Genomic DNA, 13369 nt, shown 5'->3' with positions numbered 1-13369 from the left:
GAGAAGAGGCTCTTGTTTGTGAATCAAGCGCTGCATGCTGCGTCACATTGCCCAGGTAAACTACAGGAGACTGTTTATGGGGGCGGAGTTGAGAGCGCCCGCGGGTCTCGGTCGATATAGACAGGCTTTCATTTCTTCACTAGAGGTTACAGCTGAGTTGACGACTCACACATACAAGAGCAATGAACGGTCCGGTCGACTCGGATTATCTGACATGCATTATGTGATTTTTTTCCGAATTTGAACACCTTTTCAGGTAAGCTATTTCAATTCAATTGCAAAATTGAGAATACTTGGTTTTGTCAGTCTATATTGACCTAAGTTAATTGTCTTGTACAAGGCTACAATTTACCCTATGTTCCACAACTAAACTAATGTGTAAAATGTATAACTAGGCTACAATGGAAAGTAGCATCAATTGCTGAAAGATATATGTAAAATAGCATGCTGTTTTATTAAGGTAACGGCCGGGTTTAATTTTCTTATTTCTTTTTTTTAAGTCTCGGAAATCAGAATACGAACCGTTACAATGTCACACACTGAGTTTGAGGTAGCTGGACGCGGCTTCCCAAGCCTTTCGGTCGAACTGAAAGATGACTGCTTATCTGGCCGGGTCCCGTCGATGCCACTGAGGAACAACTTGGGTGCCAGGAGAAACTCTTATGGACTTCACAAAATTAACATGGACATCGACCCTCAACTCTATGGTGGGACGCTTTCAAAGGCTCTTTCCGGGTCCGCGGAGAATATTTTAACTTTGACGGAGGCCAGAGTTGAGGAGGACGACAAAACGGAGACTCCACCGGCGTCTCCATCTCCGGTCTCCATCCCGGGCGCGTGCATCACCGGCAGCAAGTCCCCCTTTACCCAAGTAAAGGACCCGGTCACCCCTCTGGTGAACAACTGGAGCTCGATCCAGAGCCCCAACAGACAAGATGCCAGCTCGGACTCAGACAATGAGCTTGTTCACAACGTGTTGTCACGCAGTCCGTATGAAAGCAAATGGGAACAGGAGGAGAGGGAGGACATTGAGACCAAAGCTGTGGCCACCTCACCTGATGGAAGATACCTGAAATTCAACATTGAGATTGGGAGGGGTTCGTTTAAGACCGTTTATAAAGGACTGGACACAGAGACTACTGTGGAAGTGGCATGGTGCGAGCTGCAGGTGAGTGATAGACATCATTTTACATTATTATCATGAAACAATTGTGATCATGATGTCATCAGACCTTTTTTTGTGCTGAATTGCTAATATGATAAACATAGTTAATTTTAATCTATTGGCACCATAGAAGTTATCCTTCTTTATTTTTGTGCATGTGATGTAGTCTATGGGGATAATTAGCCTGATGCTTGGTGACACTGCTATGACACTACCAACTGCTCCTGTCCTAGTGCCAGTAGTAGGTTATGTAGTGACAGTGGACCAGGTGGGACATAGACACCTTAGAGTCCTAGGCCCATACTTTTCACCTTCACCTTAGAATAGGCCTAATTCATACTTCATAGGCCTACACTCTCAGTACAAAACCCCAACAACCTCATGGGTCTCCCTGTGGTGAAAGTTTCAGAGCAATCTGTGACATTGGTTGGTAATCCATATTCTCAGTGACATTGAGCTGGCTCCTGTGGCTCTTGCATGCCAGGAGGTTAACCTGTCAACGGTCTGCTGCTCCAACTGAGCCAGTCTGCCTGGCCGGCCAGCCTGCCTGCCGTGATCCCCTCTAAGCTGTGTTCTCAGTACCAACCAGTAACACCAGCTCCCTGCCTCTCTCTCTCTCTCTCAGCCTTGCTCACATGTAAACTAGGAACTGCCAAAGTCGCAGAGGATTTTAATTCTTCCATCACTCAACTACAAATGCTCAATCCCACAAGAGAAGCCTATTGACTGACTGACTGTGCTATTAGATTATTCACTCACTGTTATGTATGAATCATTTGTATTGAGGGTTCGTTTATGGTGTCTGTCTGAACCCCTCCCCACACGCTCATTGAATTGCAATTTTGAGAAATATTTGGGATGATTCATTGGTCAAATGAACCAGTTATCTACCTTTGAAAATACATTATCTAACTAGGGATAGCTAACACAATGTCACAAAGTATGGCTCACTAGCCAGTTAACCTTCATTCTGAAATAACTTCATATTTCCGAATTAGTCAGATATTAGTTTAGATCATCTTGAAATGGTCATGGGGAGCATGCTGTTTTAGTCCACACAACATGTCGCCCTATCACCTACAGTAGAACCTGATGAACATGGGGGGAAACAATCAAATTGGCCAGCCACAGATGAGAAGGTTCTAGCTAGTGTATCTCTCTTTCCTTCAACTCTTGTTGGATGTAGATGTCCGGTTTATCAGGTCCCAGGCTTCCATGACTGTTATTTACAAGTTAATTACAATTAGCTTTAGCGCCACCTGATAGAGCAGATCTAGTCTCGCTTCCAGAAGTAAGTCGTCTGGCACGAGAGACTGGGAGGGAGACTAGGGCAGATAAAGAAGTTCTGACTGAATGCACATTTAAGTGGCACAGGATGGTCCATTTACTATGTGCTGTTATAATCTATGCTATGAAATCCTGCGATTTGATTGGGGCAGTCCCTCCTCATAGCAAATAGCTGGGGAAAAAACAGCCTGGTCTCGTAGACTAGACATAACAAAGTAATTGTACATCTGGGACACTCAAATTAGTATGATATGTTACGTTTGGTATGGTTACGTAAAACAGATGGTTACTTAAGTCAAAAACAAAAGTAGGGTGGTTGGTTGGTTGGTCGAGGTGGATGGGTTGGTGGGTGTACAACGTGAATGTCTAGCAACTCAAAGGTTGCGAGTTCGAATCTCATCACAGACAGAGTTTTAGCTAATTAGCAACTTTTCAACTTTTTAGCTACTTTGCAACTACTTAGCATTCTAGCTAACCCTTCCCCCAACCCTAACCTTAATCCTTTTAGCTAACACTTCTCCTACCTCTCACCCTAATCCCTAGCCTAGAAAACGATAGCCAGCTAACTAACGTTAGCCAACTAGCTAGAATTCGTAGCATTTCATACGTCTAGCGAATTGGTATCAATTTGTAACATATTGTACATTTTGCAATTTAAACTTATAATACAAATTGTAATTCATAACGTACGTCTGCTGCTGGCAGAATCACTGAGGGGCAGAGTAGTAAGTAACTGAACAGCTTGTTTTGAACAATATATTTTTGAAACAGGAAAATGTACACAGTACACTTTTATGAGCATTTAAAATATAATCCGGGAATTTTATAATATATACAGTGGGGCAAAAAAGTATTTAGTCAGCTACCAATTGTGCAAGTTCTCCCACTTAAAAAGATGAGAGAGGCCTGTAATTTTCATCTTAGGTACACTTCAACTATGACAGACAAAATGAGAAAAAAAATCCAGAAAATCACATTGTAGGATTTTTAATTTATTTATTTGCAAATTATGGTGGAAAATAAGTATTTGGTCACCTACAAACAAGCAAGATTTCTGGCTCTCACAGACCTGTAACTTCTTCTTTAAGAGGCTCCTCTGTCCTCCACTCGTTACCTGTATTAATGGCACCTGTTTGAACTTGTTATCAGTATAAAAGACACCTGTCCACAACCTCAAACAGTCACACTCCAAACTCCACTATGGCCAAGACCAAAGAGCTGTCAAAAGACACCAGAAACAAAATTGTAGACCTGCACCAGGCTGGGAAAGACTGAATCTGCAATAGGTAAGCATATTGGTTTGAATAAATCAACTGTGGGAGTAATTATTAGGAAATGGAAGACATACAAGACCACTGATAATCTGGGGGTGGAAACATCATGCTTTGGGGCTGTTTTTCGGCAAAGGGACCAGGACGACTGATCCGTGTAAAGGAAAGAATGAATGGGGCCATGTATCATGAGATTTTGAGTGAAAACCTCCTTCCATCAGCAAGGGCATTGAAGATGAAACGTGGCTTGGTCTTTCAGCATGACAATGATCCCAAACACACCTCCCGGGCAACGAAGGAGTGGCTTCGTAAGAAGCATTTCGAGGTCTTGGAGTGGCCTAGCCAGTCTCCAGATCTCAACCCCATAGAAAATCTTTGGAGGGAGTTGAAAGTCTGTGTTGCCCAGCAACAGCCCCAAAACATCACTGCTCTAGAGGAGAACTGCATGGAGGAATGGGCCAAAATACCAGCAACAGTGTGTGAAAACCTTGTGAAGACTTACAGAAAACGTTTGACCTCTGTCATTGCCAACAAAGGGTATATAACAAAGTATTGAGATAAACGTTTGTTATTTACCAAATACTTATTTTCCACCACAATTTGCAAATAAATTCATTAAAAATCCTATAATGTTATTTTCTGGATTTTTTTTCTTCTCATTTTGTCTGTCATAGTTGAAGTGTACCTATGATGAAAATGACAGGCTTCTCTCATCTCTTTAAGTGGGAGAACTTGCACAATTGGTGGCTGACTAAATACTTTTTTGCCCCACTGTATATATACTATATATTTTTTTATCTAACTTTTTTTTACCAATCCAAGTGTGGCACCTCCTCTAACCGTATGTTGAGCGGAGGTGGGTCAGGGAAGACTTCTTATAGGGAGAAGTTGTGATGAATGTTCCTTTATTTTACATTGAGAGATAGAGAAGGGCTGCCGCTTCATCTTGGGACCACTCCTGTGTATTGTGGTAAGTCAAATCTTTGAAAACATTGTTTGTATAGAAATCCCAAGTGTTGTTTCTGTTTGAAACACATCTCATAAAAATAATCTCCCACTGAGGAGGGTGGAGGCTACTGAGCAACAGAGGCCCAGGCCTGGACAGCTGCAGCCAGGACACAGTTGGATCTCCTTCAAGGAGCTGAGAGACAAGTTGTGTATCCCAAATGACACCCTATTCCCTATTTAGTCCACTATAAAGGGAAAAAGGTGGCATTTGGGATGTAGACAAGGGAATTTTACCTGATTCTTATTCCCCTTTCTTCACCTACATCTGTCAGAATATAGTTTAGTTTGGTTTAGAGGCCAGTTGGTTACCTGCATTACTCTAGCTAACTGCCATGTTCAGTTGTTCATGGTGGTTTGGTTTCTCCTCTCTCTCTCTATATGACAACGAGGCTTTAGCTGGGTTAAGGCCCCTAATCACCTCTAATGAGCTTTAAGGTGGCCGTTGTTGGTGTAGTTACCACTATATTATTCTGTTCTGTTCTGGATGACTGTGTGATAACACTCTCGGTAGCCGATGTGAGCAAGACCTTTAAACAGGTCAACATTCACAAAGCCGCGGGGGCAGATGGATTACCAGGCCATGTACTTAAAGCATGCATAGACCAACAGCGGGTCGATAGTTTCAAGTTCCTTGGTGTCCACATCACCAACGAACTATCATGGTCCAAACATACCAAGACAGTCATGAAGAGGGCACGACAAAACCTTTTCCTCCCCAGGAGACTGAAAAGATTTGACATGGGACCCCAGATCTTCAAAAGGTTCTACAGCTGCACCATCAAGAGCAAACCTGACCAGTTGCATCACCGCCTGGTATGGCAACTGCTCGGCATCTGACCGCAAGGCGCTACAGCGGGTAGTGCGAATGGCCCAATACATCACTCGGGCCAAGCATCCTGCAATCCAAGACGTATATAATAGGCGGTGTCAGAGGAAAGCCCATAAAATTGTCAGACTCCAGTCACCCAGGTCATAGACTGTTTTCTCTGCTACTGCACGGCAAGCGGTACCGGAGCGCCAAGTCCAGGACTCAAAGGCTCCTCAACAGCTTCTACCCCCAAGCCATTAGACTACTGAACAATTCATAAAAATCGGCACCGGAGAATTTACATTGTAAGTAAGCATTTCATGGTAAAGTCTACACTTGTTGTATTCGGTGCATGTGGCAAAAAAGTTTGATTTGATTTGATGACCAAGTATACTTTTTTAAAGAATGTCTTTGATGGAGTAATTGGTATTACCGAAAATAAATAAAGACAAAAACTTTGGGAGCCATTCCATTCTAAAGAGGCGACCATGTCAGAGTGCATTGTGCCCGGCACGCCACAGGAGTCGCTAGAGCGCGATGCGACAAGAACATCACTGCCTGATAAACCCTCCCCTAACCTCGCGAAACTGTACCAATTGTGCTCCGCCCCTGTGTATTCCGGTCGTGGCCGCCTGCAACAGATCCTGTACTCAAACCAGGATCTCTAGTGGCACAGCTAGCACTGCACTGCAGTGCCTTAGACCATTTATACATTATTCTTATTACATGTATTATTTCACCTGGAAAGTTAAATGCTTTCAAAGTCTTGAATAGAAAAGGCTATTCAAGACGGTCAAAATCCTTTTTGTCGTCAACAGCCATTATTGATCTCTATATACAGTATGTATTCTTTTTTGCATATTGCATTAAACTGAAACATGTTCTTGTAATTGTTTGTGTCTATTTTTTATAAACCCTGTTTGATTGATATGTATCAGGTCTGGTAAGACTTTTGCCATTCTCTTGCTTATAAGCTTTGTTATTATTTTATCACAATGTATTAAACTTAAGGGGCGATAATCAGCAGGGGACTCTACAGATTTTCCTGGTTTTAATATAACTGAAATATAACTATTTTATACATGGAATTAGGAAGTACTGAATTGAGTGAATAGGGGGACTACTTTGTCCCAAGCTTTTCTCCATGTGAATGTTTTAACAGTATCTAATATTAGATAATATCTGTTTTTAGTGAATATTTTTTGTCTTCTGATAATTGCTTCAGAGTTGTTGAGTCTAAGAAGGCTGTGGGATCAGTGCCACTGTTGTTTAATTCTGATTCATATACATTTTCATAGAAGCTTTTAAAATTGTAATTAATCTCATTGTTGTTCCTAATGACCACTTTTGTATCTTTATCTTTAAAAATGATAACTGGTTTAGCATTCATTCATTTTGTGAGAGCTGAGAGATATTTACCAGGTTTATTTGCCATTAAGTAGTATGCTTTATTTGAGTTTAACCTGTAGATGTTGGTTCTCTTCAGAAGTGAAATATATTTTTCCTGCTTAAGTTCCAAAGTTTTATTTTCTTCTTTGCCTTGTAAGGGATAGGGTCAGATTTTACTTTAGCTGAGTATGAGATTATGATACTGACACAATGCTGGTAGTTATTTCCACTATCTCATTGGTTGGACACATAATTGGATTGAGTTGAATCCCCTTTGGCTTTGAAGGGCACTATAAAGAGCTCTCCTCACCTCTTGCATACTATCACGTCGTTAACTATTGTATATCTGGTAGTCATGGTTGGCACCGCACAATACAGTGTTGTCCTCTCTCTGTAAACAGAACACATAGGTTTTTATTCCAAATGGCACCCTATTCCCTACATAGTGCACTACTTTTAAGGGACTCGGTCAAAAGTAGTGCACTATGTAGGGAATAGGGTGCCATTTGGGATGCAAACACAGATGTAGGATCTTTGTTTGATAACCTTCTTGCAGGAGAACTTTCCTTCAATTAAGGACATTTTAAACTTGTAGTGTATTTGAGGTTTAAAAGGCTTCTGAAGTTTAAATTCTACTTCTACAAATTAAAAATACATCTAATTGACAGTGGAATATGGACATTTCCACATGTAGTAAGGTGAATTGCCTGCACTAAAGAATTGCAGACACCATTGTTCTTAATCGGACTATTTTTCAGTCCCTCCCCACAAATATTGTACATACATACAGTGCCTTCGGAAAGTACTCAGACCCCTCGACTTTTTCCACGTTTTGTTACGTTACAGCCTTATTCTAAAATGGATTAAATAAAAAAAAAAATAGCAATCTACACACAATACCCCATAATGACGAAGTGAAAACAGGTTTTTAGAGTTTTTTGCACATTTATAAGAAATGTAAAACAGGAAAACCATATTTACATAAAAAAATTGCTGCATCATTGAAGGTCCCCAATAACACAGTGGCCTCCATCATTCTTAAATGAAAGAGGCTTGGAACAACCAAGACTGGCCAAACTGAGCAATCAGACCTTTATGGTAGATTGGCCAGATTGAAGCCACTTCTCAGCAAAAGGCACCTAAAGAATCTCAGACCATGAGAAACAAGACTCTCTGGTCTGATGAAACCAAGATTGAACTCTGTGTCTTGAATGCCAAGTGTCATGTCTGGAGGAAACCTGGCACCTGAAGCATGGTGGTGGAAGAATTATGCTATGGGGATGTTTATCAGTGACAGGGACTGAGCTCTCAGGACCTTAGACTGGGGCGAAGGTTCACTTCCAACAGGACAATGACCATAAGCACACAGGGAAGACAATGCAGGAGTCGCTTTGGGACAAGTCTCTGAATGTCCTTGAGTGGCCCAGCCAGAGCCCTGACTTGAACCCGATCGAACATCTCTGAGACCTTAAAATAGGTGTGCAGCAACTCTTCCCATCCAACCTGACAGAGCATGAGAGAATCTAGAGTGAAGAACGTGATAAACTCCCCGAATACAAGTGTGCCAAGCAAGACATATCCAAGAAGACTCAAGGCTGTAATCGCTGCCAAAGTTGTTTCAACAACTTTGGGTCCTAATACTTACAGTTGAAGTCAGAAGTTTACATACACTTAGGTTGGAGTCATTAAAACTTGTTTTTCAACCACTCCACAAATGTATTGTTAACAAACTATAGTTCTGGCAAGTCGGTTAGGACATCTACTTCGTGCATGACACAAGTAATTTTTCCAACAATTGTTTACAGACAGATTATTTAATTTATAATTCACTGTATCACAATTCCAGTGGGTCAGAAGTTTACATACACAAAGTTGACTGTGCCTTTAAACAGCTTGGAAAATTCCAGAAAATGATGTCATGGCTTTAGAAGCTTCTGATAGGCTAATTGACATCATTTGAGTCAATTGGAGGTTTACCTGTGGATGTATTTCAAGGCCTACCTTAAAACTCAGTGCATCTTTGCTTGAAATCATGGGAAAATCAAAAGAAATCAGCCAAGACCTCAGAAACAAATGTGTAGACCTCCACAAGTCTGGTTCATCCTTGGGAGCAATTTCTAAACGCCTGAAGGTACCACGTTCATCTGTACAAACAATAGTACGCAAGGAGAAACACCATGGGACCACGCAGCCGTCATAACGCTCAGGAAGGAGACAAGTTCTGTCTCCTACAGATGAGCGTACTTTGATGCGAAAGTGCAAATCAATCCCAGAACAACAGCAAAGGTATTGGAGTGGCCATCACAAAGCCCTGACCTCAATCCTAAAGAACATTTGTGGGCAGAACTGATAAAGCACGTGCGAGCAAGGAGGCCTACAAACCTGAATCAGTTACACCAGCTCTGTCAGGAGGAATGGGCCAAAATTCACCCAACTTATTGTGGGAAGCTTGTGGAAGGCTACCTGAAACGTTTGACCCAAGTTAAACAATTTAAAGGCAATGCTACCAAATACAAATTGAGTGTATGTAAACTTCTGACCCACTGGGAATGTGATGAAAGAAATAAAAGCTGAAATAAATCACTCTCTCAACTATTATTCGGACATTTCACATTCTTAAAAATAAAGTGGTGATAACTAACTGAACTAAGACAGGGAATTTTTACTTGGATTAAATGTTAGGAATTGTGAAAAACCGAGTTTAAATGTATTTGGCTAAGGTGTATGTAAACTTCTGACTTAAACTGAATGTAAATTCAATATTTCCGTTTGTAATACATTTGATAAAAAAATCAAAAAACCTGTTTTTGCTTTTCATTATGGGGTATTGTGTGTAGATTAATGAGGGGAAAAACTATTTAATTCATGTTAGAATAAGGCTGCAACGTAAGAACATTTTGAAAAGATCAAGAGGTCTGAATACTTTATGAATGCACTGTACATCCTTGTTCTTAGAAAGTGCCTAGTAGATCATTCCAGGAAAAAGCTTGATCTAATATTTGATTCAGAGGAGGCTGGTGGGTGGAGCTATAGGAGGCTCATTGTAATTGCAGGAATGGAATAAATGGAATGGTACCAAACAGATCTAACTTATGGAAACCACATGTTTGACTTTGTTCTGTTCCATTCCAGCCATTACAATGAGCCTGTCCTCCTATAGCTCCCCCCTCCAGCTTCCTCTGATTTGATTACAGGGTACTACTTGATGTAAACCTGATTGCATTCATGCTTAGTAGGGCACCTGTGTGTACACACAGTGTGCTTTCATGTTTTGCTATAACAGAAATGTCATTGCCTCTTGCTAATCTAATGGGCACTACTAATGGGCATTAGACAACACACTGTTTCGTGGAAAAGCAACTGAGTGGCCTGATTTGTGGGCTATGCTGTATCATGTGTCTATTATTCAGCCCACTGTAATCACTGGGGTATACCTAGCTCACATTATATATGAACAAAGCATGGATTCATGCGTCTGTTATTGCCCTCTGTAATCACTGGGATATACAATGCATTTGGGAAGTATTCTGACCTCTTGGTTTTTTCCACATTTTGTGGAAATAGCTGTGCATTGACGCTCCCCATCCAACTTGACAGAGCTTGAGAGGATCTGCAGAGAAGAATGAGAGAAACTCCCCAAATACTGGTGTGCCAAGCGTGTATACCCAAGAAGACTCAAGGCTGTAATCGCTGCCAAAGGTGCTTCAAAAAAGTACTGAGTAAAGGATCTGAATACTTATGTAAATGCGATATTTCAGTTTTTCCTATTTAATACATTTGCCAAAAATTAAAACAACTTTTTTTTTGCCTTGTCATTATGGGGTATTGTGTGTAGTAGATTGATGAGGGAAAAAAATATTTTATCAATTTTAGAATAAGGCTGTTATGTAACAAAATGTGGAAAAAGTCAAGTGGTTTGAACGCTTTCCAAATGCACTGTACCTCGCTCACATTATATGTGAACAGAGCATGAATTCATTATACCAGACAAAACAACATGGACTCACTACTTAGGGAAGTAATGGCTCAGTGTTGTTGGCAAACACAGTCACCTGGGCAGTGTCATGCAGGAGACTGAGGCTGCACCACAAATGGCACCCTATTCCCTACATGGTGCAGTACGTTTAGAGCCTATGGGGCTGTGGTCAATAGTAGTGCCCTGTATAGGGAATAGGGTGCCATTTGGGACAGGCCCACTGTTACCTGGCCAATACCATGCAGGAGACTCCTTAAATTCCAGTTTTAGAACTCTGTGTTCCTCTCCGGCCCTTAACGAGTGGTGTAAGATGTAACCGTGAAGGAACATCACAGCCTGTTAAGTTTTCTGCTCCAGTACACAAAACACAGAATATTATTATTTATGTACCAAAACACTGAAAAAACAGCTAAACCTGTGTTTCTTACCTGCAGTAGCTCCAGAGGTGTAAGAAACCTCACGTAACACATAACTTGTTTATTGAATTCTGACACAGGAGCCTCATGAAATTTGGTCTCTCAAGCCAGTGGAAATAGGTTACTAACATTAGCTTGCACACATACACAGTGTTTTGAAGAATAGTCAAAAAAAATGTTTTGCTAACATTTTCCTCCTGTGTTTGCCAAGTATGGGCTCATTTCAGATTTCATAAGTTTGTGTGGCGTACTGTGGAGGGAAGGATATGGCTGGAGACAAAGCGGTGGTCGTTATTGTTTATTTTATTTCACTTTTATTTAACCAGGTAGGCTAGTTGAGAACAAGTTCTCATTTACAACTGTGACCTGGCCAAGATAAAGCAAAGATCATCACAGCTAGCTAGCTACCACCGAGTGGCCCAGCCCCAAAGCTAGCTATGAGTCAGGCCCACCTCCCGGCCTCCTCAGTGATCACTCGGCTACACAGCTGATGCCTCCCGCTTTTACGGTTACAGAAGTCAACAAATGATAGCTCCTGGGGAATAGGTGTGGTACTGATGTCTACAGGGCCTGGGTTAACTTCTACATCACCAGAAGAACAGAGGAGTAGTAGGATAAGGGTATGGCTAAAGGCTATAAGAACTGGTTGTCTAGTACGTTGGGAACAGAGAATAAAAGGAGCAGAATTCTGGGCGTGGTAGAATAGATTCATGGCGTAATGTACAGACAAGGGCATGTGAGTACAGAGATAAACCTAGGCCTTGAGTGACGATGAGAGAGGTTTCACCTCTGGTGGGACCCGTTAAGCCAGGTGAGGTCTCCACATATGTGGGGTGTGGGACAAACAAGCTACCTAATGCAAGGTGAGCAGGACTGAGGGCTCTACAGTGAAATAAAACAATGAGGACTAGCCCAGACAGCAGCAGACAATGCATATTGACATTAGAGAGAGGCATAAAGCAGTCACAGGTGTTGATCGGGAGAGCTAAGAAAACAACGGGTAAATGGTGATGAATGGGCAGAGCGGGTCAGTTAGGTACATGCAGGACCTGAGTTCGAGACTGGGGCTGACAGGTAAATGAGGTACCGTGTTATTGAAACAGTCCAGGGGGCATCAGCTGTGTAGCCGAGTGTTCATAGGGTCCAAAGAACAGCAATAGGTGAGTCAGGGAGTCGTTCAGTAGTACTACGCTAGGCGAGTGGGAAACACGGCACTTAGAAACTACCGGGCAGGGGCAAGAAGATAATGTTTACATACTGCTTTACTCATCTCATATGTATATACTGTATTCTATTCTACTGCATTTAGTCAAAGCCACTCTGACATTGCTTGTCCTAATATTTATATATTTCTTAATTCCATTATTTTACTTTTAGATTTGTGTATTGTTGTGAATTGTTAGCTACTACAGCACTGTAGGAACTAGGAACACGAGCAATTCGCACACCTGCAATAACATCTTCTAAATTTGTGTGTGACCAATAAAATTTGATTTGATTAGATTTTTTATTTGATTTGTAACGCAGACCCAGTTACCTCACAGGTCAGAGTGGTCATCAGGGCAGCATCAGCCCCACTCTAAACTAACCCAGGAGGATATAGAGAGATCAGCCCCACTCTAAACTAATCCAGGAGGATATAGACACATCAGCCCTACTATAAACTAACCCAGGAGGATATAGAGACATCAGCCCCACTCTAAACTAATCCAGGAGGATATAGGCACATCAGCCCCACTCTAAACTAACCCAGGAGGATATAGACACATAAGCCCTACTATAAACTAATCCAGGAGGATATAGACACATCAGCCCTACTATAAACTAACCCAGGAGGATATAGAGACAGAAGACTAGAGAGTTCCTTCGCACACTTGATACCTGTTCATGATTTTCACATCTCTGAGAATCCTGACTTGTTCCAGGATGGACATGACTAACTCCTGTACAATAAATCGTGCTTACTATTTTTTGGAAGCATGCGTTACATGAGACAAACATCTTATCAACTCTTACCCCACAAATGAAGATTGGGAAGAGTTGCTGACA

At 41.5% G+C, this 13369-nt stretch overlaps 1 protein-coding gene across 1 annotated transcript in view; it reads left to right on the top strand.

The window, feature by feature from the left end:
• The first annotated feature begins 454 nt into the window (after positions 1–454).
• The window catches only part of LOC118943833 (uncharacterized), a 78116-nt gene continuing 65201 nt past the window's right edge, over positions 455–13369 (top strand). Inside the window, exon 1 of the mRNA XM_036959913.2 lies at positions 455–1168. Within this exon, the coding sequence (XP_036815808.2) occupies positions 530–1168 (639 nt within the window). The 5' untranslated portion in view covers positions 455–529. The remainder of the gene's footprint in view (positions 1169–13369) is intronic.

Source organism: Oncorhynchus mykiss, chromosome 23 (genome assembly GCF_057628025.1).
Source record: "Oncorhynchus mykiss isolate SJ-2025 chromosome 23, ASM5762802v1, whole genome shotgun sequence".
Classification (NCBI taxonomy): domain Eukaryota; kingdom Metazoa; phylum Chordata; class Actinopteri; order Salmoniformes; family Salmonidae; genus Oncorhynchus; species Oncorhynchus mykiss.
The sequence above is the reverse complement of the archived record's forward strand: the minus strand, read 5'-3'. Positions and strand labels throughout refer to the sequence as shown.